The sequence below is a fragment of the Oncorhynchus tshawytscha genome, linkage group LG21 (genome assembly GCF_018296145.1).
Source record: "Oncorhynchus tshawytscha isolate Ot180627B linkage group LG21, Otsh_v2.0, whole genome shotgun sequence".
Taxonomy (NCBI): Eukaryota; Metazoa; Chordata; class Actinopteri; order Salmoniformes; family Salmonidae; genus Oncorhynchus; species Oncorhynchus tshawytscha.
In genome coordinates, this window is record NC_056449.1 from 10,430,970 (window position 1) to 10,457,478 (window position 26,509).

General features: G+C 43.1%; 1 protein-coding gene across 1 annotated transcript in view; it reads left to right on the forward strand.

The window, feature by feature from the left end:
- Nucleotides 1–26,509, forward strand: part of LOC112220893 (vascular endothelial growth factor receptor kdr-like) — a 72,601-nt gene that overhangs the window by 17,725 nt on the left and 28,367 nt on the right. The window contains exons 4-18 of the mRNA XM_024382850.2: nucleotides 669–796; nucleotides 3,647–3,806; nucleotides 5,729–5,865; nucleotides 5,955–6,138; nucleotides 6,334–6,460; nucleotides 6,672–6,841; nucleotides 8,408–8,564; nucleotides 13,090–13,204; nucleotides 19,450–19,558; nucleotides 20,759–21,043; nucleotides 21,277–21,423; nucleotides 21,580–21,708; nucleotides 22,846–22,952; nucleotides 24,156–24,282; nucleotides 25,025–25,129. Of these exons, the coding sequence (XP_024238618.1) occupies nucleotides 669–796; nucleotides 3,647–3,806; nucleotides 5,729–5,865; nucleotides 5,955–6,138; nucleotides 6,334–6,460; nucleotides 6,672–6,841; nucleotides 8,408–8,564; nucleotides 13,090–13,204; nucleotides 19,450–19,558; nucleotides 20,759–21,043; nucleotides 21,277–21,423; nucleotides 21,580–21,708; nucleotides 22,846–22,952; nucleotides 24,156–24,282; nucleotides 25,025–25,129 (2,187 nt within the window). The remainder of the gene's footprint in view (nucleotides 1–668; nucleotides 797–3,646; nucleotides 3,807–5,728; nucleotides 5,866–5,954; nucleotides 6,139–6,333; nucleotides 6,461–6,671; nucleotides 6,842–8,407; nucleotides 8,565–13,089; nucleotides 13,205–19,449; nucleotides 19,559–20,758; nucleotides 21,044–21,276; nucleotides 21,424–21,579; nucleotides 21,709–22,845; nucleotides 22,953–24,155; nucleotides 24,283–25,024; nucleotides 25,130–26,509) is intronic.

The window sequence follows — 26,509 nt, forward strand, 5'->3', positions numbered from 1 at the left end:
AGCTGATCTCACTAGTCGGGAGATTCTGTTTGATCTCTGTGTGAGATAGATGGCCTGACATTAACCCGACTCTACTGAACTTAAAAAACAGATTTTAAAGAATCCTTTTCCACCTTACTTTTTTGTTGTTGTTGTTGGTACTTTTACCCCTTTTTCGTGATATCCAATTGGTTGTTACAGTCTTGTCCCATCGCTGCAACCCCCTGATGGACTCACGAGAGGCGAAAGTCGAGAGCCATCTGTCCTCCGAAACACGACCCTGCCAAGCCACACTGCTTCTTAACACATTGCTTGCTTAACCCGGAAGCCAGCCACACCAATGTGTGGGAGGAAACACTGTCCATCTGGCGATCGTAGTCAGCTTGCAGGCACCCGGCCTGCCACAAGGAGTCGCTAGAGCTCGATGGGACAAGGAAATCCCGGATGGCCAAACCCTCCACTAACCTGGACCAATTGTGCGCCTCCTCATGGGTCTCCCAGTCACGTCCAGCTGTGAGACAGCCTGGGATTGAATCCGGGTCTGTCGTGATGCCTCAAGCACTGCGTTGCAGTGCCTTAGACAGCTGCGTCACTCGGGAGGCTCACCCCTACTTTTAATAAAATACAGCTAATTAAATTAATTAAATTCATAGAGTAAATATTGATATTCTCTTTCATTTCTTCTACAGATCACCAGCATCCGTTTGTGGAGCACCATTTCCCCATTCCATACACTTTGTTTACATACAGACATGAGGCCACCCTAGTGATTCCCTGTAGAACAACTTCTCCTGACCAGATTGTCACTCTTGAAGGGGTAAGACTTTTTATGACTGTTAGTTTCTGTATTCACATTCTTCATTCACATGCTCTTTCACAAGAGAGCAAATGTTAGCATTAACTTATGATACTAACCAATGTTGACCAGTTGTACACGCTATGAGACAGTATGGGCATCAGACTGATTACTTTACCAGAGTGTACCTTTTTCTGAAAGAGAAGTCTGCCATTGACGTCACTAAAGTCAAGATCCCAAAGAGACATGATAAACACAGGCGCTCTGCACTATGGGCATCTTTGGAGTTCTCACACCCATAAAACGGTAGGCCACTCAAGCATTCAGGAACAGATAGTGGCCACAGAGAGGGGAAGCTCAGGGGCAGGAGAGGGAGTCATCCTGTCTGCTTCCTGCTAAGAACAGGAAGGTCCTCCAATATATTTTTTCTGCAGAATACAATCTCTATCTAAGTATAGAAGACCTGTTATAAACATCTTGTCCAGGAAATGCTGGTCTAAAAAACAATACAAACAGTGGCTTGTGAAAGTATTCACCCCCTTGGCATTTTTCCTATTTTGTTGCCTTACAACCTGGAATTAAAATGTATTTTTGGGGGGTTTGTATCATTTTATTTACAAAACCTGCCTTCCACTTGAAAGATGATAAATATTTTTTGTTGTGAAACAAACAAGAAATATCACAAAAAAAACGGAAAATTTGAACGTGCATAACTATTCACCCCCCCCAAAGTCAATACTTTGTAGAGCCACCTTTTGCAGAAATTATAGCTGCAAGTCTATTGGGGTATGTCTCTATAAGCTTGGCACATCAAGCCACTGGGATTTTTGCCCGTTCTTCAAGGCAAAACTGTTCCAGCTCCTTCAAGTTGGATGGGTTCCGCTGATGGACAGCAATTTTAAGTCATACCACAGATTCTCAATTGGATTGAGGTCTGGTCTTTGACTTGGCCATTCCAAGACATTTAAATGTTTCCCCTTATAGCACTCGACTGTTGCTTTAGCAGTATGCTTTGGGCCATTGTCCTGCTGGAAGGTGAACCTCCGTCCCAGTCTCAAATCTCTGGAAGACTGAAACAAGTTTCCCTCAAGAATTTCCCTGTATTTAGCGCCGTCCAACATTCCTTCAATTCTGACCAGTTTCCCAGTCCCTGCCGATGAAAAACATGGTGTTCTCGGAGTGATGAGAGTTGTTGGGTTTGTGCCGGACATAGCGTTTTCCTTGATGGCCCAAAACTCAATTGTAGTCTCATCTGACCAGAGTACCTTCTTCCATATGTTTGGGGAGTCTCCCATGTGCCTTTTGGCAAACACCAAATGTGTTTGCTTATTTTCTTCTTTAAGCATTGGCTTTTTTTCTGGCCACTCTTCTGTAAAGCCCAGCTCTGTGGAATGTATGGTTTAAAGTGGTCCTATGGACAGATACTCTAATCTCCTCTGTGGAGCTTTGCAGCTCCTTCAGGGTTATCTTTGGTCTCTTTGTTGCCTCTCTGATTAATGCCCTCCTTGCCTGGTCCATGAGTTTTGGTGGGCGACCCTCTGTGGGATGTTCAACATTTTGGATATTTTTTTATAACCCAACTCTGATCTATACTTCTCCACATCTTTGTCCCTGACCTGTTTGGAGAGCTCTTTGGTCTTCATGGTGCCGCTTGCATGGTGGTGCCGCTTGCATGGTGGTGCCCCTTGCTTAGTGGTATTGCAGACTCTGGTGCCTTTCAGAACAGGTGTGTATATATACTGAGATCATGTTACAGATCATGTGACCGATCATGTGACACTTAACTAATTATGTGACTTCTGAACGTAATTGGTTGCACCAGATCTTATTTAGGGGCTTCATAGCAAAGGGGTGAATACATATGCACGCACCACTTTTCAGTTTTTAATTTAATTTTAAAAAATGTAACAAGTTATTTTTTAAATTTCACTTCACCAATTTGAACTATTTTGTGTATGTCCATTACATGAAATCCAAATAAAACATCTACTTAAATTACAGGTTGAAATGCAACAAAATAGGAAAAACGCCAAGGGGAATTAATACTTTTGAAAGGCACTGTATCCAGTCAAAAACAACAGGCCTCCCAAGTGGCGCAGCGGTCTAAGGCGCTGGATCGTAATTGGATAGTAGTTGGATAACATGAAATTGTGGAGAAAAAGGGGGTAGAATTTAAAAAACAACAACAATAGGCCGATGATGCTCCTGAGGAAGGTTAAGTGTTTTTTAAATAAAACTATAGGAGGAAATCTCTCTCGAAGGAGCTGGGTGTAGGGTACTGGGTCACAGTGACCAAGCTCCTTGTCTTATTACAGTATCCTATTACACGAGATGGCCTTCCTATAAATGATGTGCATCAATGAACAGAGTGCGTCTTCTGCTGCATGTTGACATGATGCCAGACCTCATACGTCTTATTCAGATGGCAAAGTTAGTGGGCTGTGTGACCTCCCTGCTACTGGAAGATCTTTGGCATTTCTCCTTCCTTCCTCCCTACTTCCTTCCTTCCCCTCTCGCTCCTCTTCCAGCAGCATAACACTTGGCTGGAGAACAAACAACTGCAGTGGTAGGCCTTGGCCACGTCCATCCATTTCATCCCTTGTTCAAAGTCAACAGTGCTCCGTGCATCGCTGTGTGGATAATTGCGATAGTTACACTCCATAAAACCATGAAAATGAATTAGAAGTTGGTTCTAATGGGCTGTCATCTCCAACTGAGCTCATTGGAGTGTGGAGATTCATATCAAAGCCAGTTGCCCACATCGTATTTTAGTCTGACTGGCTGAGTGCTTTTTAAAGACTGCAGAACTAGAAGTGTGACTAAACATATAAGCCCTTTGACAAACACTTTGCTACCTGTCTCTTCTTTCAGCTGCCACCCTTATCAGAGGATATAGAACAATGGAAGGAATGGGACCCCAAAATAGGCTTCGTGATCCCATATGGTCCCTACAAATCCTTTCGTCTCCTGACCTGTGTTACCAACGTCGACGGCCAACAGGTCCAGTCGCAGTACATCCCTCTGAGGCAAAGTGAGTAACTTCTCCTTTTCTAATTGAGCTTTTAACCTTGTATTGCAGTGAGCTAAATCAGGGTTACACAGAGTGTTTCTTTGTAGTCTAAAACAAATCTACTTTGACACAAAAGTATACACCTCACACACATGTTTATGGGCTTAAAAAAAGAATACTCCTGTACCATGTCAGATATAGAGTTGAAATAAAAATAGCATCCCAATATTACACTTGATATACACTACCGTTCAAAAGTTTGGGGTCACTTAGAAATGTCCTTGTTTTTTGAGTTGAAAAATGAATAGGAAATATAGGTTAGAAATAATTATTTTTAATTGAAATAATAATTGTATCCTTCAAACTTTGCTTTCATCAAAGAATCCTCAATTTGCAGCAATTACAGCTTTGCAGACCTTTGGCATTCTAGTTGTCAATTTGTGGAGGTAAGCTTCCTGAAGCACCTCCCACAAGTTGGATTGGCTTGATGGGCACTTGTTACGTACCATACGGTCAAGCTGCTCCTACAACAGCTCAATAGGATTGAGATCCGGTGACTGTGCTGGCCACTCCATTATAGACAGAATACCAGCTGACTGCTTCTTCCCTAAATAGTTATTGCATAGTTTGGAGCTCTGCTTTGGGTCATTGTCCTGTTGTAGGAGGAAATTGGCTCCAATTAAGCGCCGTCCACAGGGTATGGCATGGTATTGCAAAATGGAGTGATAGCCTTCCTTCTTCAAGATCCCTTTTACCCTGTACAAATCTCCCACTTTACCACCACCAAAGCACCCCCAGACCATCACATTGCCTCCACCATGCTTGACAGATGGCGTCAAGCACTCCTCCAGCATCTTTTCATTTTTTAGATTTGTCTGTCCATAACACTTTTTCCCAATCTTCCTCTGTCCAGTGTCTGTGTTCTTTTGCCCATCTTAATCTTTTCTTTTTATTGGCCAGATATGTATTTTTCTTTGCAACTCTGCCTAGAAGGCCAATATCCCAGAGTCGCCTCTTCGCTGTTGACGTTGAGACTGGTGTTTTGCGGGTACTATTTAATGAAGCTGCCAGTTGAGGACTTGTGAGGCGTCTGTTTCTCAAACTAGACACTCTAATGTACACGTCCTCTTGCTCAGTTGTGCACCGGGGCCTCCCACTCCTCTTTCTATTCTGGTTAGAGCCAGTTTACGCTGTTCTGTGAAGGGAGTAGTAGCGTTGTACGAGATCTTCAGTTTCTTTGCAATTTCCAACATGGAATAGCCTTCATTTCTCAGAACAAGAATAGACTGACGAGATTCAGAAGAAAGGTCTTTGTTTCTGGCCATTTTGAGCCTGGAATCGAACCCACAAATGCTGATGCTCCAGATACTCAACTAGTCTAAGGAAGGCCAGTTGTATTGCTTCTTTAATCAAGACACCAGTTTTCAGCTGTGCTAACATAATTGCAAAAGGGTTTTCTAATGATCAATTAGCCTTTTAAAATGATAAACTTGGATTGGAACACAATGTGCCATTGGAACACAGGAGTGATGGTTGCTGATAATGGGCCTCTGTACACCTATGTATATATTCTATAAAAAATCTGCCGTTTCCAGCTACAATAGTCATTTACAACATTGTCTACACTGTATTTCTGATCAATTTGATGTTATGTTAATGGACAAAAATGTTGCTTTTCTTTCAAAAACAAATACATTTCTAAGTGACCCCAAACTTTTGAACGGTAGTGTACATTACGGAAGACTGAAATATAACAAAACCGTTTCACATAGAAACATCAGATCGTCTGAGGGTTTCTTTAAACAATGTTTATTAATTATGAAAAATATTAGTAACATTCTACCCATGAAGCCACTCGGTCATGTGACTACGAGAGACAGAGGAATTACTGAGGATGTTGATTCATTTTCACTGTGTCTTCCCTTCTAACTCTGCTTGCATAGCTAACTTCCTGAGGAACGTAAAGATCAACCCTGAACGTATCAAGCTGTTAGTGGGAGATACTCTGGTCCTCAACTGCTCTGCAGAGACCACCTTCAACGGAAGGATCAACTTCCAATGGGAGTACCCAAAGAGGATGGTAAGTTCTTAGTCATTCAACATCTTTTGAGATTGGTCAATTACTGGTCAATGTTTCAGGGTTGTTGATGAATGCCTTTGCGTCCCCAGGTCAATAGGAACCCCACCGTCAATAAGATCAGAGAGAATCCAGCTTTGATCACCAGGATGTACAAAGCCATCACCTTGTCCAACATCACCATGGATGACAGGGGCATGTACAGGTGCACGGCGGAGATAGGGAACGCTGAGATGGGGAAAAAGAAGCACGCCTCAGCCAAGGTCACCATCTACGGTGGGTCAGTGTTTTAGGAACTGGTACCGCGAGAAGGCAATGTCTCACTGAGCTAAGGCAGAGACAGACATAACTCCATTGTAAGGGTCATCTTGGCCATTCATTGTGTGACCTTGTTGATAGTACATTTATACTGTTGTTTTTCGACAGTTGTTTTAATGCTTTCATCATTGGTCTTCTCCCGTGTGATTTCAGAACATCCATACCTGAATGTGTCCTATAAGAATGAATGGGCCAGGAGAGTAGTCTACACAGAGGGTAGAAACAAGCTGATGTTTGAACCCAAGGTCAATGCACTGCCACCAACCGACACCATCGCATGGTAAGACTCAGCTGCTGGGACTTTTCACTGCGTGTATTATCAACTCCTGATGAATATAATCGCTCTGTTGTGACTATGTGCACTAAACTGAAGCATGTGTGTATTTGATTTGGGATATAGTGTTTCTCACTAATTATCATCACAACTTTCACATCAGTACATTATGATGAGGTGAACTTCTAAAGCAAATGTTGGTGTATCTCGTTCCCAGGTATAAGGATGGCGTCCCCATCAACGAGAACTCCACTTGTTACGAGTCTTCAGGCTACAACCTACTCATCAAAGACGTGAAGCAGAAGGATGCTGGGGTCTTCACCATCGCCCTGGGCAACAAGGAGAGAGGCCTCTACAGGAATCTCAGCTACACTCTGGTAGTCCGAGGTAAAGCTCCTTTTAAATCGCCGCTCTATCCCATCCTATACCCCATTCCTTGTCCCTCCAAATGACTGGCCATCCTGAGGAAATGAAGCAATGGCCTGGACTTCTGCATTTCGACCAGCCTCGGCACATTGGGTTTAAGCCCCCGGTTGGTCCTGGCCTGCAGTATGACAGGAACCCAGCCTCTCTAGCTCCTCACGTACAGGTGCACGGCTGAGATAGGGAACGCTGAGATTGGGAACAAGAAGCACGCCTCTGCCAAGGTCACCATCTACGGTGGGTCAGTGTGTTCGGAACTGGTACTGCGTGAAGGCAAGGTCTCACTGAGCTAAGGCAGGGACGGACATAACTCCATTGTAAGCGTCATCTTGGGCAATCATTTGTTTACGTCCTCTCGATGTGTATGTAGCCCATCTGGCCCAGAACCACTTGTGTAAACAACCGTGTTTTGTACATTATATAGGGCTATTTGTGTACTTTATATGCTTTAGCAAAGATTGTTCAAACAAATATATTGTAATGATTGTCATGTAAATACTGATGGTTGTCAACACCAGCAGTTGTAGAAGTGGTCGGTGTTATGTTCTTGAGCTTTGATCGTGTGTTGGATGGAGAGTCGGGGAGTGCAATCTGCCTGCCCTTAAGAACTCTGTTGAGAAACACGTGTGCCACTCAGATACTACTCCAAGCTGGCGACGGGGGGCAAAAGAATGCATAACAAAGTATTTCCATCCCATTCCCTGCACATTACCCAGGAATCCCCCTACCATGCCAAAGTGGAAAGATCAGCCCCCTCTCTCCCTCATATAAATGTTATCTATGGACACTTGCTGTCCCGATTGCTCAAGGGTTTGGAATGGCAAAAAAATGACCCACTCTCACAGACAAAAACAATGGAAGGAGAAATCAAGAGAGATTCCTGGGAACAGTTAGGCAACAATTTTAAACATCGTCCATCAAGCTTTTGAAGTTCAGTGCTTCAGATCTCAAATATTCAGCAGCCGGGGCTTGAACTGAGGACATTGCTGAGAGAAACCATGTTACGACTTCAGCCTCAGCCTCACCAATGCATGCAGGCATACAAACAAAACACACACACACACACACACACACACACACACACACACACTGACTGGTTGACAATGATTAACTGATGTGAACATTTTCCTGGAGGTGGCATCCAGTCTGTCTGTGTCCGTCCGCCAGTCAGTCTGGTGTTGATTACTGCTGTGTTCTCCCACACTGCTGATCCACTGACCTGGGGCCTGGGCATAGGGCCACATCTGTCCCAGAGGCAGCAGGGTAGAGGTCAGGCTCTGAGACACTGTGACACCCTGATGTGATGGACAACCACAGGGTATCAGGGCTATGCAATCACTCAGCCATTTTCAAGCACATCAAAGCCCACTCTCTGAGGTTAGATGACAACTGGATGTTGATGGAACCTTTTTCATGGTTATTCATCATGATGACGGACCTCTATCTTTATAAAGACATTATGACCTCCAACAGCCAGGTAGAGTGTAACGGTTAATGCAACAGTGTTTGATCTCTTTGTCTGTGTCTCAGTGAGGCCTATGATCTCAGAAGAGGAGGTGGCCTCGGTAGACGTCCAACCATACATGTTCGGCAAGCAGCACCAGCTAACCTGCACCGCCTTTGGAGTGCCCATGCCCGACATCACGTGGCTCTGGCAACCATGCCACCCTGACCCCACCGACAAAGAGTGAGTCACCGACACACCATCCTGGCCTGTTTATCCGGGGGTGTGGGGGGGTGGGGGGGCTAAATCATTAACTAAACTGTGAAGACCATTTTCTTTGAATTCTCCTACTGCATCAGTGCATTTTAACCTTAATGCTTCCAGTAAAACAATTCTGCATTCTTCACTTCTTGTTTTTCACTTTCACAAAGTTCCTTCATTGGTAATGTACTTTCATTGTTTTTCTGTAAACCATAAGAATACCACAGACCTGGGAAGATACAGTGTCAAGGCTTTGCACAATCACAAGGCACAACTTCCAAGATCCAAAGCAATAAACCCAGAACTGAGATGAAAGTCCTATATTTTTTCCTCAAACACCCAGCCCGTGGATCAAAAGGATACTTAGTCACCAAGACCATCTGACTACAGTTTTGAATGACAGAAACGGCCAGTTTCATGCAGAGAACAGAAATAGGTCACAGGGAGTGTTGTGTGTTTTCTCATCCAAGGGTCACTGTGTATTTCTAGTTATTTCTGTAGGTATGGTGAAACACTGCCTTGTCCACACTGCCTTGAGTTTTATTGTCCGCTCTCGGGCCTGTATGAATAGACGTGATTGGTAAAGCAGACCAGCTTTGTCTCAGCCAGTGCACCTCCTGGTTATGTTTTGGATGAGTGTTTAGGTTTGTTGGACGCTGAGCTCAGATGTCACAGTATTGGAACTGGATCGTACATACAGACAGACAGACAGACAGACAGACACACACACACACACACACACACACACACACACACACACGCACGCACGCGCACACACACACACAAAGACAGACAGACAGACACACATACAGTGGAGCAAAAAAGTATTTAGTCAGCCACCAATTGTGCAAGTTCTCCCACTTAAAAAGATAAGAGAGGCCTGTAATTTTCATCATAGGTACACTTCAACTATGACAGACAAAATGAGAAATAAAATCCAGAAAATCACATTGTATTTGCAAATTATGGTGGAAAATAAGTATTTGGTCACCTACAAACAAGCAAGATTTCTGGCTCTCACAGACCTGTAACTTCTTCTTTAAGAGGCTCCTCTGTTCTCCACTCGACCTGCAGTGAGCTGGGACCAAAGTAACAAAGCCTACCATCAGTAACACACTACGCCGCCAGGGACTCAAATCCTGCAGTGCCAGACGTGTCCCCCTGCTTAAGCCAGTACATGTCCAGGCCCGTCTGAAGTTTGCTTGAGAGCATTTGGATGATCCAGAAGAAGATTGGGAGAATGTCATATGGTCAGATTAAACCAAAATAGAACTTTTTGGTAAAAACTCAACTCGTCGTGGTTGGAGGACAAAGAATGCTGAGTTGTATCCAAAGAACACCATACCTACTGTGAAGCATGGGGGTGGAAACATCATGCTTTGGGGCTGTTTTTCTGCAAAGGGACCAGGACGACTGATCCGTGTTAAGGAAAGAATGAATGGGGCCATGTATCGTGAGATTTTGAGTGAAAACCTCCTTCCATCAGCAAGGGCATTGAAGATGAAACGTGGCTGGGTCTTTCAGCATGACAATGATCTCAAACACACCGCTCGGGCAACAAAGGAGTGGCTTCGTAAGAAGCATTTCAAGGTCCTGGAGTGGCCTAGCCAGTCTCCAGATCTCAACCCCATAGAAAATCTTTGGAGGGAGTTGAAAGTCCATGTTGCCCAGCAACAGCCCCAAAACATCACTGCTCTAGAGGAGATCTGCATGGAGGAATGGGCCAAAATACCAGCAACAGTGTGTGAAAACCTTGTGAAGACTTACAGAAAACGTTTGCCCTCTGTCATTGCCAACAAAGGGTATATAACAAAGTATTGAAATAAACTTTTGTTATTGACCAAATACTTGTTTTCCACCATAATCTGCAAATAAATTCATTAAAATTCCTACAATGTGATTTTCTGGATTTTCTTTTCTCATTTTGTCTGTCATAGTTGAAGTGTACCTATGATGAGAATTACAGGCCTCTCTCATCTTTTTAAGTGGGAGAACTTGCACAATTGGTGGCTAAATACTTTTTGCCCCACTGTACAAAGACAAACAGACAGACAGACGCACATACAAAGACAGACAGACAGACACACATACAAAGTCAAACAGACAGACAGACGCACATACAAGGACAGACGCACATACAAGGACAGACGCATATACAAAGACAGACACACATACCAAGACCGACACGCATACAAAGACAGACACACATACAAAGACAGACACACATACAAAGACAGACACACATACAAAGACAGACACACATACAAAGACAGACACAAAACCAGATCATCTGTGTGAGTCTGGAGTCCAGAACCACCGGGCGAGCCCGGGGCTCCTTCTCCATAAACATGCCTGCATCCTTTTAATTGACTCTGGCCCAAAATACAGTCATTTATCAAAGAAATGCAGCCCCGGAGAATTCCCCACTCATTTGTGGCCGTTGGCTCTGTGGGCGGGGAGAGAGGATATATTAGTCTCAGACTCCCCAAGCTTTTATAGAGCTGAACGGGACAGAGCGTGTGGTATGAGTGACGTGGGCGTGTATGTCGACCTGCTAGTGAACCTTTAACAACATGAACATTCCCTGAAAGCCAGAGCAGCCAGAACACAGTCAGTGACAGCAGGGGTCCTTTCTGAGGCGTAAAATCAGGCAAACAATGGGCCATTACCGCGGGATTATCAGGACCCAACACCGCTAGAAAAACACGTCTCTTGATGGCCTCACAACGGAGGGCCTGAATTATGTTACACTTCATGTGCTTTAACTTGACAAGTGCTTCTGTTAATTATCCATAATTATTGGTTTAAAAACCCTCTATTGGTATGCCAAATTTGTGACAGAAATAATGGCGGAGGGTCAAGCTGTGTCAAAGTGCCCAGTTTCTGCAGCCCTAAAGATAATCAACTCTGGCAATGGAAACAGTGGCTCATAAACGTTTGACGCTGAAAAGGGCTTGTTTTTTCAACAGCTAATGAGGGAGTGGCTTCAGACAGAGAAACAGCCCAGGCCAGCCACGGCCTGATTGGAGGCAGATTGAGCCAACTGTTTGTTTTATACAGTTCAGACCCACTTCAAGAACCTGTCACTGCAAATTGACCACTTATCATTTCAGGATGGGACCTCGTATAAATCACATATCACAGTCCCCTTGTGGTTGGGGAAGCGTAACGTCTCAGATATAATTTGGGAGTTAAAGAAAGAGTGATTGGGAGATGAAGGGGGGTGGGTTTCTTTATCAGCATCAGGGTAAGATGGTATCAGCTGTCCCTTGTTGACCCAATAAGGTTTGGGGAACAGGCTTATCTCCTCTGGCCAGAGAGTGGGGGGGTTTCCTGTTCGAGGTGACGCATAGCCAGCAGCATACCACCCTGCATCCCACTGCTGAATTGCCTCAGAAGCTAATCAAATCAAATGTTATTTGTCACATGCGCTGAATACAACAGCTGTAGAACTTACCGTGAAATGCTTGCTTAAACGCCCCTAACCAACAATGCAGTTCAAGAAATAGAGTTAAGAAAATATTTACTAAATAAACTAAAGTTTTAAAAAATCTAATAAAAAAGTGACACAAGAAAGTACAAAACAATAATGAGGCTCTATACAGGGTGTACCGGTACCGAGTCAATGTGTGGGGGTACAGGTTAGTCGAGATGAAAGCAGGGTTGGTCCTGGTCAGTCCCTGGATGGGAGACCAGATGCCGCTGGGAGTTGTATTGAATGGCCAGTAGGAGGCATTCTTTCCTCTGGTCTTAAAAAATATATAATATCCCAATGCCCCAGGGCAGTGATTGCTGACATTGCCCTGTGTAGGATGCCGTCTTTTGGATGCGATGTTAAACGGGTGTCCTGACTCTCTGTGTGGTCACGAAACATCCCATGGCACTTATTGTAGGGGTGTTAATCCTGGCTAATTCCCAATCTGGCCCTCATACCATCATGGCCACCTAATCATCCCCAGCTTCCAGATATCTAATTTATTCCCCCTCCGCTCCACTGTAACTATTCCCCAGGTCGTTACTGTAAATGAGAATGTGTTCTCAGTCAATTTACCTGGTAAAATAAGGGATAAATAAAAAGTATAGCATGGGGCTTCCTGTCACACTGCAGTTTCATCCTGACCGCCTCGCTCCTTATCAGCCTGATTGTTCCCCTCAGCAGGCAGTCTGGTTTAACTGGGCTGTAGCTCACTGCACCCTAAAAGGCCATACAAAAGCTATGGTGTTAGTCAGAGCTTCTTAGGGTTTTAATTCCTGCCGTTTCAAAGTGACACATTGTCAAACCGTTTGGACAGCTATCGCTGGTCCATATTATCAATCGATGGTCCATAGTATCATTTCCGGTTCCCACTAATTAAATACAGGAAATTATGTCATGGCCACACAGCATCCTGCTCTAACAGTCTCCTGTCCAATAGTCTGTACTAATTTACAAAACTGAGTTCATATTTTAGGTAACCTGCAGCCGTTACGTCTAGTTGAGTAATCACTGATTTCCTCTGTCCTGTAGGTGCACCCTTTACACTGAGCCAATCCCAGTTCAAATGGACGATAAAGGGAACTACTCACACAACTGGATTGAGAGCATAAACAACCAAACTGAACTGGTGAAAGGAAAGAACAAGGTATGTATATAATATGGGTTTGATCTCATTAGATTTGTAACCTGGAACTGCTTAACATTGTACAACAATAATTCATGTGGGTGTACTTTTCATATATGAGTCAGGTTTGATAAATATACTGTAATCTGAACAGAAATGTAAATGTCAATGACAAAATAGTTGTGCAAATTAAAAAAAAAATATATAATAATATTTCACCTTTATTTAACTAGGTAAGCTAGTTGAGAACAAGTTCGTATTTACAACTGCGACCTGGCCAAGATAAAGCAAAGCAGTGTGACACAAACAACAACACAGAAGTACACATGGAATAAGCATATACAACAATTACTTTGAGATGTATTGTGTGAGAAAGGGATTTAGAGTAAATGGCTATAGAGAGGGTTCAGAGAGGCTAACACTGATGTGGAAATCTGCATGGCCGTTCTCTTTGAGATGGCAACATCTGAAAACAATACATCGAGGCAATCCCCAATCCTCATATTGGCAGTTCTAAAATGTTCTAGAATGATTCATTCTATCTGCATCACTTTCGACTTATGTAACTATGACCAAAAGTTATGGAAGGAACATCAATATGTATAATGAAATTATAGTACAGTACAGTCTGTACAGTACATTGTAAATACTGTTTATTTATACATTGTAATATTCAACATGTACAGAGAAAAAGCTATATATAGTAAAATACATTTAGTGTATACCAGTAGGCATATTTATGACACGGAAACCCACATTGTTTACGCTGCAGTAACTGCCACTAAATCAACTTATCCGTCATTTCGTATATGCTGTCTGCAACAAACAGACCATCATATCTGACATGATTTGCTTTTTATTAAAAGAAGCCCCTTAGCCTTCAATTAAGGTCAACGCAAGTCGAGTGCCAGAACTGCCATGAAGAAAAAGCATTTTGGCTCTTTCAGGGCTGCTCTCCTGAATCGTTCGTCCGTCTGCCCCATTAACTGAAAGACACAGTTCATTTCACCCTGCTGGAGTGAAAAACACCCTCCGAACAAAACGCAGATTTTGGATCTAAAGCAGCTAGGCCTGTAAATGATGCAGCTGCCTGGTCTGCCAGAGAGCACTGTTTATTCTGACATCAGTGGATCTTTGTCTGTTGGAACACGGAGGGCTGTGGAGCTCCTCGTAAAACAGACCAATACAACCATACGGCTCAAGCCATGCGTGTGCAGACAGCGGAGAAGGGACTTTTATAGGTTCCCTCCTAACTCCACTGACCTTTTGAAGAGATCAGCCGTAATCGCTGGAACTACTAAAACAAAGTTTGGAAATTGAAATAATTGGTTATTTTCATTGTTTTCATCATATCTGTGTTCTTACACCATAGCTGAATGTAATGGTTAGGGGATCCACAAGAGGTATGCAAATAATTACAATCTTAAAAGTGTTCACCTGGGACACCTTGACCATATAACCACACAACTATTAGTTCCTAAGTCTCCAAGAGAAGTTTCTGCAATTTGCCCTGCAGTTTACTAAACACTCGATCACTTCCTCTCACAAAAAATGGACCACGTCTTGGCATGCGTTCCCAAAGCATACTGAACATGGAGACTATAGACATTACAGCACATGTCCTAGAGGAGCTTGTTACCAAAACCATTCACTCCAAACGTAATTAAGTGCAGGCCTCAACTGTTTCCCCCAAAAGCCCACCTATAGGATTAGTTGAAAGACAGCCGTTCCAACACACTAGGTCAAATTGGGACATAAATCTAGCCGGCATATAAGCATTTCAACAGCACAAGCAAACCTACCACCGAAGAAAATACTGGTTATAATAAGTCATTACCCAAACACGTATGCTGGTGTGGTAAACTTTATGAAATGGTATTTCTCCAGCTTTCCTCTATTGGAGATTTATGAAGGTGTTTCCTCCCTCTGATGATTGACGGTTGAAGGGATTTCGAATCATGCTAATGGTATACATATTGTAAAGAACGGGAATCATGCTAATGGTATACATATTGTAAAGAACAGGAATCATGCTAATGGTATACAAACTGTAAAGAATGGGAATCATGCTAATGGTATACGTACTGTAATAACAGGAATCATGCTAATGGTATACATACTGTAAAGAATGGGAATCATGCTAATGGTATACATATTGTAAAGAACAGGAATCATGCTACTGGTATACATATTGTAAAGAACGGGAATCATGCTAATGGTATACATATTGTAAAGAACGGGAATCATGCTAATGGTATACAAACTGTAAAGAATGGGAATCATGCTAATGGTATACGTACTGTAATAACAGGAATCATGCTAATGGTATACGTACTGTAATAACAGGAATCATGCTAATGGTATACGTACTGTAATAACAGGAATCATGCTAATGGTATACAAACTGTAATAACAGGAATCATGCTAATGGTATTCATACTGTAATAACAGGAATCATGCTAATGGTATACATACTGTAATAACAGGAATCATGCTAATGGTATACAAACTGTAAAGAGCGGGAATCATGCTAATGGTATACATACTGTAAAGAACAGGAATTATGCTAATGGTATACATACTGTAATAACAGGAATCATGCTAATGGTATACAAACTGTAAAGAATGGGAATCATGCTAATGGTATATGTACTGTAATAACAGGAATCATGCTAATGGTATACGTACTGTAAAGAACAGGAATCATGCTAATGGTATACATACTGTAATAACAGGAATCATGCTAATGGTATACAAACTGTAAAGAGCGGGAATCATGCTAATGGTATACATACTGTAAAGAACAGGAATTATGCTAATGGTATACATACTGTAATAACAGGAATCGTGCTAATGGTATACAAACTGTAAAGAATGGGAATCATGCTAATGGTATACGTACTGTAATAACAGGAATCATGCTAATGGTATACGTACTGTAAAGAACAGGAATCATGCTAATGGTATACTGTACATACTGTAAAGAACAGGAATCATGCTAATGGTATACTGTACATACTGTAAAGAACAGGAATCATGCTAATGGTATACATACTGTAAAGAATGGGAATCATGCTAATGGTATACATACTGTAAAGAATGGGAATCATGCTAATGGTATACATACTGTAAAGAACAGGAATCATGCTAATGGTATACGTACTGTAAAGAACAGGAATCATGCTAATGGTATACATACTGTAAAGAACAGGAATCATGCTAATGGTATACATACTGTAATAACAGGAATCATGCTAATGGTATACTGTACATACTGTAAAGAACAGGAATCATGCTAATGGTATACATACTGTAAAGAATGGGAATCATGCTAATGGTATACATACTGTAAAGAATGGGAATCATGCTAATGGTATACATACTGTAAAGAACAGGAATCATGCTAATGGTATACGTACTGTAAAGAACAGGAATCATGCTAATGGTATACATACTGTAAAGAACAGGAATCATGCTAATGGTATACATACTGTAAAGAACAGGAGGGCCCGCACACTGCTTGTGCTCCCAATTCACCACTTTATTGACTACCTATCAATCCAAAAAGGATCTCCTTCAGGTACAATACAGTACACACCTCGTAATAGAGGGCTTAGACTTCATTCACTTCCAACACTACCAATCTCTGATGGACATAAATAGGGAGGCACTCCTTATTTACAAGCGCTTGTGGTCCAAACACCAGTGTTTTATAGGGGTGAGGACTAAGGGTCAGTGATAACAAGCACCGGTTTGTTGGGAGATAATTATTTTCTGTCACCCCACATAAATCACTGTTCTCCATGAATGAGAATAGAGTGTTAATCAGGTTTGCATGGCCAGCCTCAGAGGGGCTCCTGGTGGAGAGGGGGACCGACTGGGCTGGGTCACAGCACCAGGGGACGGGGGGAGAGAGGCATGGGCCCTCCCTGGGGTCATAATGCTTCTGGTCAAGTCACCACTTAGGGACAGAGCGCACTTGTTGAAACGACTGTTTTCCAGCTCACGTTACATCATCATGAGTAATGACCGTAACACAACACCATGTAACTACTCCGTCAGTGGTCTGACCAATGTCATAACAACTCGGGGTAGACAACCTAACACAACTTTTAGCTAGCTTTTCCATCCAAACATGTTTACACAGCGCACACTCAGGGTTTGGTAGGTTACTTTCTAAGTGTAATCTGTTAGTTACAAGTTACTTGTCCAAAATTGTAATCAGTAACGTAACTTTTGGATTACCCAAACTCAGTAACGTAATCTGATTATATTCCCTTACTTTTAGATTACTTTCCCCTTAAGATGTATTAGAAGAAGACAAAAATGTATGTTACCAATTGAACGACATCTGTTGAAGGATAAGTCAATGTTAAGGTTTATGTAGCTGGCCATATGTTAAAGTTTACTTTATGGGTTGGTTATGTTGGCTTCTTCTAACCCATCACCTTCTACTACATATAATAGTACGATTAAATGATATCTTTACATTAAAAACCAAAGTCTATCAGAATTCCAGCCATTTTAATAAATGTTATACCCCTTGATCTTCAAGAATAGGATTTATGGAAGTATAGATTAGCCAAATTGTTTTACCTGAGCATGACCACAAAAATAAGGATATACAGTATTAGCCAGCCCTACTCTATTGTTTATGATTTTGTTGTCATGGAGGACTGATTGGGCTCATTAATTTGATCATTTATAAGTCCAAAAATAGATTTAGCAACTACAGATTGCCCCCTTATGTCTATCAAAAGTGTGCAAGTTTGAGCATGTGTGCATTAGGCCTATGGATATATATTTTTTCCAGAATGAATTAGATTGAGCAGTAAAAGCCCCACTTTTATTCCAGAAGCTTGGATCCACACTGTGCAGCTGTTGCAAGAGTGCATTTTTCACTGGCTGTCCACTGGTTTCAAAAACAATGATTGATAGGCAGCTTAACCTTCTTGACTCTAACCATTATTGGGTTCAAATACACATTTAGATTTGTGAACAGCCATCCACAACAACCACAATCCGTAAAGCGAAAATAGCTAAATGAGAGAGCAGCAGTGTGATTCACATCAATGCGCTATGTAGATATCAATAATAAGTGATATCTGTATCACCGTAGACTACACCACTGCTGTCATCCTTACCTCCAAGCTTTTATTCAACTTGGATAATCTTTGGATGCCGACAGCAGTCGCACCATTGGAAGACAGCTTGGACTGTAGCCTACAAAAGCCTATTCCTGCTCTTTTCCCGCGATCCATCAAACACATTTGGTGTGTCATCATAGTGGTCTCTGACTTGTGGTCAGACTCGCTCAGGTGGAACAAACTTAAACTGTTTTCAGTGCTGATTTGAATGTCATTAACAGAGAAGTGTCAACTTTTTTTTCCCCGCAAACATCCTTTCTGAATTTAAAAGTAATCCTCAAAGTAATCATCTAGTTTTTCAAAAGTATCGGTAATCTGATTACAATATTTTTGCTGCTATTGTAACGGACCACAGTTACCGTTTTTGTGTAATGTGTTACTCCCTCAACCCTGCTCACAATATGAGCTGAAGCATTGAAACCATATTAAAACAGTGAAAATGTGTCCGACACAGTCCAGTCTCATGGCTAAAGCTCTATTTCTGAGGGGCAGAGCACAATGGCACTAGAAACCCAGGAAGTTAACACCACCCAGACAATACAGCCACAGCATTCAGCACCTTTGATGTAGCTGCTCTGAAAACAGATGTCGTTCTGAACACAAAACAGAACCCTACGCAATCTGGCCCCTTGCCCAAATCGTACTTATTGTTGTGTCTACTTAAGCCATTAAACGGGTTCCACTCCAACGGTGATAGAATCGAGTGTGGCATTGTAAATGCTCCCCAGGAAATGACATGGAGGCCCCGGCACTCTTTCTGTGGACCTGTGCTGTGGGGAGAGAAGAGGCGGGTTTTGAAAGTCCAGATGTATCCTTCCATTATTGTGACGAGAGCATAAAACAGGCTAGGCTTAAGGCAGATCTCTGACACACTAGCTAATGGCAAAATAGCCACACTGATGTTGATGGAACATCTGCTGTGGTATTTCAAAAGACATTGTGTCAGTGTGTATGGATTGAGGTATAATTAATCTTATGCCAACCTGAACATTTTTCATGTAACTTTTTTATTTGTACAAGTTAGTCTCATCGAGATAAACATATATTTTGCACATAGTGTACAGCATTTGCTGGCTGTATTGTAGATCGAATGATTGGCTTGTTCACTCTCCTCCATAGACTGTGAGTACGCTAGTGGTGGGAGCGGCTAACGTCACAGGGATCTACTCCTGCGCAGCCCAGAACAAACTTGGCACCCGTACACTGAGAACCCCCTTCTATGTGGACGGTAAGTGGGCCAATTTAACATTACACAACGTGGGGAGTAGATTGAAAGAAACAGCATAAGGAAAAATTACAAGCAGAAATGCTTGAGTGGTTTTTATTTTTACGGGCCAGGCATACAGTATAACATATAACATACATGAAGTCTCGCTTCCAGTGACTACACGTACGCACTGTAATGAATTGCGAGGCAAGCGAAAGAATGCACAGATTGTACTGTGCAATAAAGAGTGCAGATGGAGGCATTAATTGAAACCATCTTCCTCCGGAGCAGGCAGGCTTCAGGATCGAACGGAAGAGGCAAACATGTCCTGGGCCATATGGTACCGTCTAATACTGCGAGTTTAAAAACAGCTCTGAGCGAACACTGGAGTACCCGCGGGTCATTTCTCTTCTTCTCGGAGCCTGCCGCTGCATGAATCATTTTTTATATGCATCTGAACAGTTCCAAATGTTCATGAAATGAAAATTCCATCTAGTCCAGTTATATAATGATAGGAGAAATCAGCTGTCAGGGCACGCAAGCAGTCATTACCGCGGGAAAAAATGTGAAACCGTAGAAGTTTTGAAGTTGAAAACTGATTGATGATAGATTGTAATTGGGAATGGTGGTGACACTATGTTTGGGGACACGGCTGATGATGCCAAACTCCGAGTTTCCGGATGAGAATAAAATCAGTCTCTGGAGGAAGTGCTGCAATGTGCCACCATTCCAGAGGTGGAGATCGAGAGCACTGGAATGCTGCAGAATTGTAATAACAGCTGTCGTCTCTTATGGAACACAGAATGCTTTCCAGTGTTCTGAATAAACAAACTCAGTCTGGCTCCCTGGAGGCCCGGCCCCGGCCTGATTCCTATTGCACTGCTGTAGGCCGAACATCAGCGCTGCTCACCGCACACCGCCAACGTGCTTCCAATTAACAGTGATGAAACAGGAAATAACTGCAAATTCCTGGTGTGGTGATGCGCAGCTTGATGTTTCGGAGATGTTCTTTCCCAGAATAGGACAGCGTCAGTGTCCTAGAGAGGTTTACAGGCAGTAACAACGATGCTCTTGTATCCCACTTATATACTGTACAATAATCTAACCTGTGCTTATGCATGGTAGTTTTACTATGCACCCAAATGGGGTGTCCTCCCCCAAACAAAAAAATGCTCTAACACTCCTAATGACCTGATGTGTTTTTCCCCTCTCCCCCGCCAGATCACCCTCAGCACCTGGCCATTGAGCCCCAGACTGCCATCGAGGGTGACGACGTCACTCTGACCTGCAGGGGGACTCGGTACCTGTACACAGACCTGCAGTGGAAGGACCCTCAGAACTCCACCATCACCAACAACGTCACGGCCCTGCAGTTCAGCCCCTACTCTATCTCTCTCTCCCTAAGCCTGCACAATGTGTCCAGGAATCACACAGCAGGCTACCAGTGCTGGGCGCACAAGATCCACAACAAGAGAGCTATAGTCAAGACTGTGCTGACTGTGCATGGTGAGGAAGTGACAGAGAGTACATTGCCTGCTGGGTGTTCAATGAGGTCTCTAACAGAACAGTAATTGCAACTCAAAGAATAATATGTTTGTGTAACATCGTATTTAAAAGTGCCTGCTCCTGGATATAAACCCGCTCGTGATTATGAAACCCAGTAGAGAGATGAGTTTGTCTGAGGAAAATCTTGAAAAGAAGAGCGATCGAATTCAGATATGCTTTTGTGATTGAAACAGAGAGGAAGAGGCCGTGGCTGAGACAGAACCTGACCAATCAAGATGTAAACAGCAGCAGCACTCTGACTATGGCCTGCTATGCCCTGGGTGTGCCGCCACCCTACATCACCTGGTACAAAGACAACCTACCAGTACAGGAGGGTCCAGGTAAGAAATGACTCGGGATTTAGGGGCCCTGGGTTTTCCCTGGTCGGGTCACATGATCAAGAAAATCTCCTGGGCCTCCTCGTTGCTGAATTGCTCAACCATGTTAGTCATTTTCGCAATAGAATCTGAGCTGTTGACTTCGTGCTGTTGTTCCAGGTATTAGCCTGAGGGAGGATGGGGTGCTGACGATCAAGAGAGTGAAGAAAGACGATGAGGGCTTCTACGAGTGTCTGGCCAGCAACGGTGAGGGGAGTGTGAAAGCCAGTGCTGTGGTCACTGTCGTGGGTGAGTCACTACTTTATTTCCATCATAATGAGCTTGACGAGAACCCATGTCATCCTGATAACGATATCCAATGAATCTAACTGCAGTACATTAACCACGTCAGATTCCAATCAACCCTGAGTTTAACCAGCACAGCCACAGCCAGAACACTTCCTTACTGCATGACCAATCACAGTCACAGGAAACCTTTTGGCCATACTGGGTCATGTTTTCTTGTCAACAGTACAAATGGCTCTGGCCAGACTTCAGTATGAGAACTCTCTCTAGAGAGGGAGGCTGCCAAGAGGCTTCCAAGTATGTCCAGTGAATTACTCCACTGGCTTTTATGACTGGGGCTCTTGGAGCTCTAAACGAGGTCCCCACCCATGGGACATGACCTGCAAAGAGTGTGTTAAGAGGTCCCACACTCAATGACTGTGGGCACAGCAAGGGGAGAAGTCTTCTCGTTAAATAACCATGGGACTGGAAACATGATGACACAGACTGAGGGAGGGGGGCAAGGTCATGCGACGGTATTCTGACGACTAGCCCTGGCACCAGACATGAATTCCTGTTCCCCCAAAAATGTCCCATTTTCCTCAAAGTCCAACCCCGGTGTCAGCATCATCCGTTAGATCATGTCCAAAATTAGACAGTTTGTTTCATGCATTGCCAAACCTTTATTTAGGCATTACTCTAAACAAAACTATTTCACAAAATTCCTAAAGATTAAGGAAGGCAGTTTTGAGATGGCTGACTGTGAATGTTGACATGGATAGTTAAGAAAATTAGGGATACGCAGTGGAATGTGTTTCCACTTGTAGTGTGAACACAACATGGCGGAAATGAGTTAATCTAGCAAAAAATGAATAACTGAGAGAAATGCCAAAGTGGACTTTCAAAAAATCAACATTGCAGTGGTGTAATTTACTTCCTTGGATTCACTTAGAGAAATGTACTTTCAAGTACTGGATAAGTAGACCAGTGCCATGTCTTACTCTAATATGTTAAACAAACAAAACCGTTCCTCTATTGTGTACATCCCCATTTATATTTGTTCTCAGTTATCAATTCTTATACATTTTTCAAGAATCATCGAAAACACATAATTCCTCGGTGAACAACAGTTGACTAATTGTTCCTGTGGTCTCCTTCCAGGTGATGAGGGGAAACCCAACATTGAGGTTATCGTCCTGGTGTGTACAGGAGCTGCTGCCACCTTCCTCTGGCTCATGCTCATCCTCTTCATCCGCAAGCTGAGGAAGGTAAACAAGAGATCTCCCTGCAATCACAGCTAGTTCTGTGCTCTCTATCTCACTCTTCTTGACTGTGAAGACATTTGAAAGTGGTAACTGTTTGCATACTGCACTGGGGACTTGACTCACCATTCATTTTTTTTTACTTAGTTAATTAAACCATAGCATCATGCCATTTAACAATGTGTAACATACTCTTCTCAAGACATATTCAAACATCCACACTACAATTTTGAGGTTTTTGTTTATGAGCTTCAGGAGTGGAGTGCAATCTCACTATACAGATTTTGTCAACTGCGATCACTGACTCATGTCTCTTGCAAAATGCAGTTCAATTGGGTGGGATAATTTTAGCTTGACGTTTACGATTTCCACATTTCCTGGCATTGGAAAAGTGCTGAGATCATGTTTGTGTGTATGACAAGAAAGTAGAGAACATGCATCCACAGTCCAAAGACAATAGAAATAGGCACATTACAAAGACAGTCATGGTAGACCAAAGGCACGGTCATGGTATGGCAAAGTCATGGTATGGCAATGGCACGGTCATGGTAGAACACTGGCACGGTCATGGTAGAACAATAGCACGGTCATTGTAGAACACTGGCACGGTAATGGTAGAACACTGGCACGGTAATGGTAGAACGATGGCACGGTCATGGTAGAACGATGGCACGGACATGGTAGAACGATGGCACGGTCATGGTAGAGCAATGGCACGGTCATGGTAGAGCAATGGCACGGTCAAGGTAGAACACTGGCACGGTCATGGTAGAACACTGGCATGGTCATGGTAGAACACTGGCATGGTCATGGTAGAACACTGGCACGGTCATGGTAGAACAATGGCACGGTCATGGTAGAACACTGGCACGGTCATGGTAGAACAATGGCACGGTCATGGTAGAACAATGTAGAACACGGTCATGGTAGAACAATGGCACGGTCATGGTAGAACAATGGCACGGTCATGGTAGAACAATGGCACGGTCATGGTAGAACAATGGCACAGTCATGGTAGAACAATGGCACGGTCATGGTAGAACAATGGCACGGTCATGGTAGAACAATGGCACGGTCATGGTAGAACACTTGCTCTTGTCCTTTACTTAACATGAAAAAGTGTATTTTCCACAAATCCTGTTTGATTTCACATACCTACTGTACACGAGCTCCATCACCATTTTCTTCTCCCTCTCATCTCCCTTCCAGTCTGTGGACTATAAAATGGGTCCATCCATCATCATCGACCCAGACGAGTTTCCTCTGGATGAGCAGTGTGAACTCCTGCAGTATGACAGCAGCAAGTGGGAGTTTCCCCGAGACCGCCTCAGACTGGGTGAGTAACTTACTACACCACACAGCACTGGTACGGTCTACGAAGTCCCTCACCATGACGACGCTGTAACTCAAAAGGTCAATACGCACCACGAAGGGGCAACTACTGTAAGTGAATTTATTTGTTCACCATATACTTCACATCAACAGGTTAATGTCATTTTTGACACATCAACAGGTGTCACCCCCCTGTGAAGAGGGTGTAGCTTCGTTACTCATCAGTGACCCTCCGCTGTCACACAGTCTTAACATTATATATCCCCTGAAGGAACGCTTCACGGGTCCAGTCGTCAGAACCTCATTAGGTTGTTTTAGCCCTTTCCTGCAGTCAATGACCAAAAGTGCCCTCTTTTGCCCTAATGGGTGGAATGTCCGGTCTTTCTATGTCAAACAGTTTTGTTATATTTCACTCTTCTGTGATGTATAGAAACTGTAACATTGTATTGAAACTCTAAATTGAATACATTTCAACTCTATATCTGACATGGTACAGGTGTCTTCTTTTTTGTAAGCCCATAACCATGTGAGTGAGGTGTATACTTTTATTTTAAAGTTGATTTGTTTCAAAGTAGACCAAGAATCACTCTGTGTGTCCCTGATTTAACCCACTGCAGTAAAAGGTTAATTACAGGCCCATATCGCCCCTGACAGGGAACCCAATCTGATTTACTTAACCCACTGGTCTGTCTCTCTCTTGCTCTCTTTCTCTCTTCTCTCTCTTCTCTCTCTTCTTTCTCTCTCAGGCAAAACTCTGGGCCATGGAGCCTTCGGGAAAGTGGTGGAGGCTTCTGCTTTTGGGATCGACAAGCTCTCGACCTGCAAGACTGTGGCTGTCAAAATGCTGAAAGGTATAGGGTAGAGGCGTTATTATCAAGACTTTGATCTGAAAACGTAATGCAGGCTCATTAACAGCACTCGCGAGTCACTTTGGTTGGGAAACCAGGCTGAGAAGTCATGCAGGTTGTTTCCAGATAACTTCCTTTTGATCCCACCTGGTGGAGATGATACTGATGAAGGTACTCCTCTCCCAATGCACATGGTCAGCTCCTACGGTAGAAACACAACAGCCATCGTTCTGAATGTAACAGATGTAAAACAACCATCTGTCCTTTCAGCAGGTTATTTGGTTTCTTGTGCATGATATGAATTCAAGAACTGTGATGGCACACGTGTGTAGCCAGTTGTAGGCGTGTGATGGCTGCTTCTAACAGACTGTTTGGTCTGAGAGAGACTAAGGCCTTGGTGTCCCTGGTGAGGATGACATTCTGCAGATGTGACAGGAATCAGGAAAGCATTCCACTTGGGTCCAAGATTTTCAGGCGATGAAAAATGTAAACGTGGATGGTACAAATGATGCATCTACACAAGATATGCACGTTAATCCTTATTAAGGTTTATAGACCTGATGTTTTTTTAGATACACAAACAATTGAGATCAATGACCCCCCCCCCTTCCCCATTCAAGATTTATGGTCACCATAACTTACAGACACATTTCACAATCTTTCTAAATCTGGCAGAACATATTTATTCCATCAAAATGGAAACAGCGAAAAGCGGAAGAAAAGAGACTCCAGAAGCAAGAGAGACTGTCCAAGGGATTTGGCCTACTGATCTTAGCAGAGTAAACATTTCAGCCCAACATTACTGGCTGTATCCCCTTAGGGTTGAAGTGGTCAAACTAACTTCCCTCTTGGCTCTGTTGGGGTGGCCAACTCCAACTCTGTAGAGTAATGGGACCATGGATGGACAGTGATGGTGTTTTGTGATAGATCTAGCGACATGATAAACCAGGCCATTTGTTAGATATTTCCATCAGTGTCACGGCATTAATCATCCCCTTCCATTAATCACAGAGGAACCAAGCTCGCCGGGCTGGCTGTTGCTCCCTGCTCTGCTCCAGGAACCCCAGGTCAAACGTAGTGAAAAGCAGCTCACTTCCCTAAACTGACCCTTCCTACGGGTGGTTTGAGACTCAGCGTCAGTCAGCTCCAGCTTCCAGAGCATGCTGGGACCACTGTGATGAGCCAACAATAAGACAGAGCAGAAGTACAGACCCAAAACTCAGATCAACTCTCTATGTTCTCCATTCATTATTTAAATTCAAGTCATTGATTCATGATTAAAATCGACCAAAATCTCTGTCAGAGTAAACCACATCCAGGGAGTCAGTGATGGATAAGAGCAGGAATATTTCGCACTATTTTGTTCAATCAATGTTTTCCTTT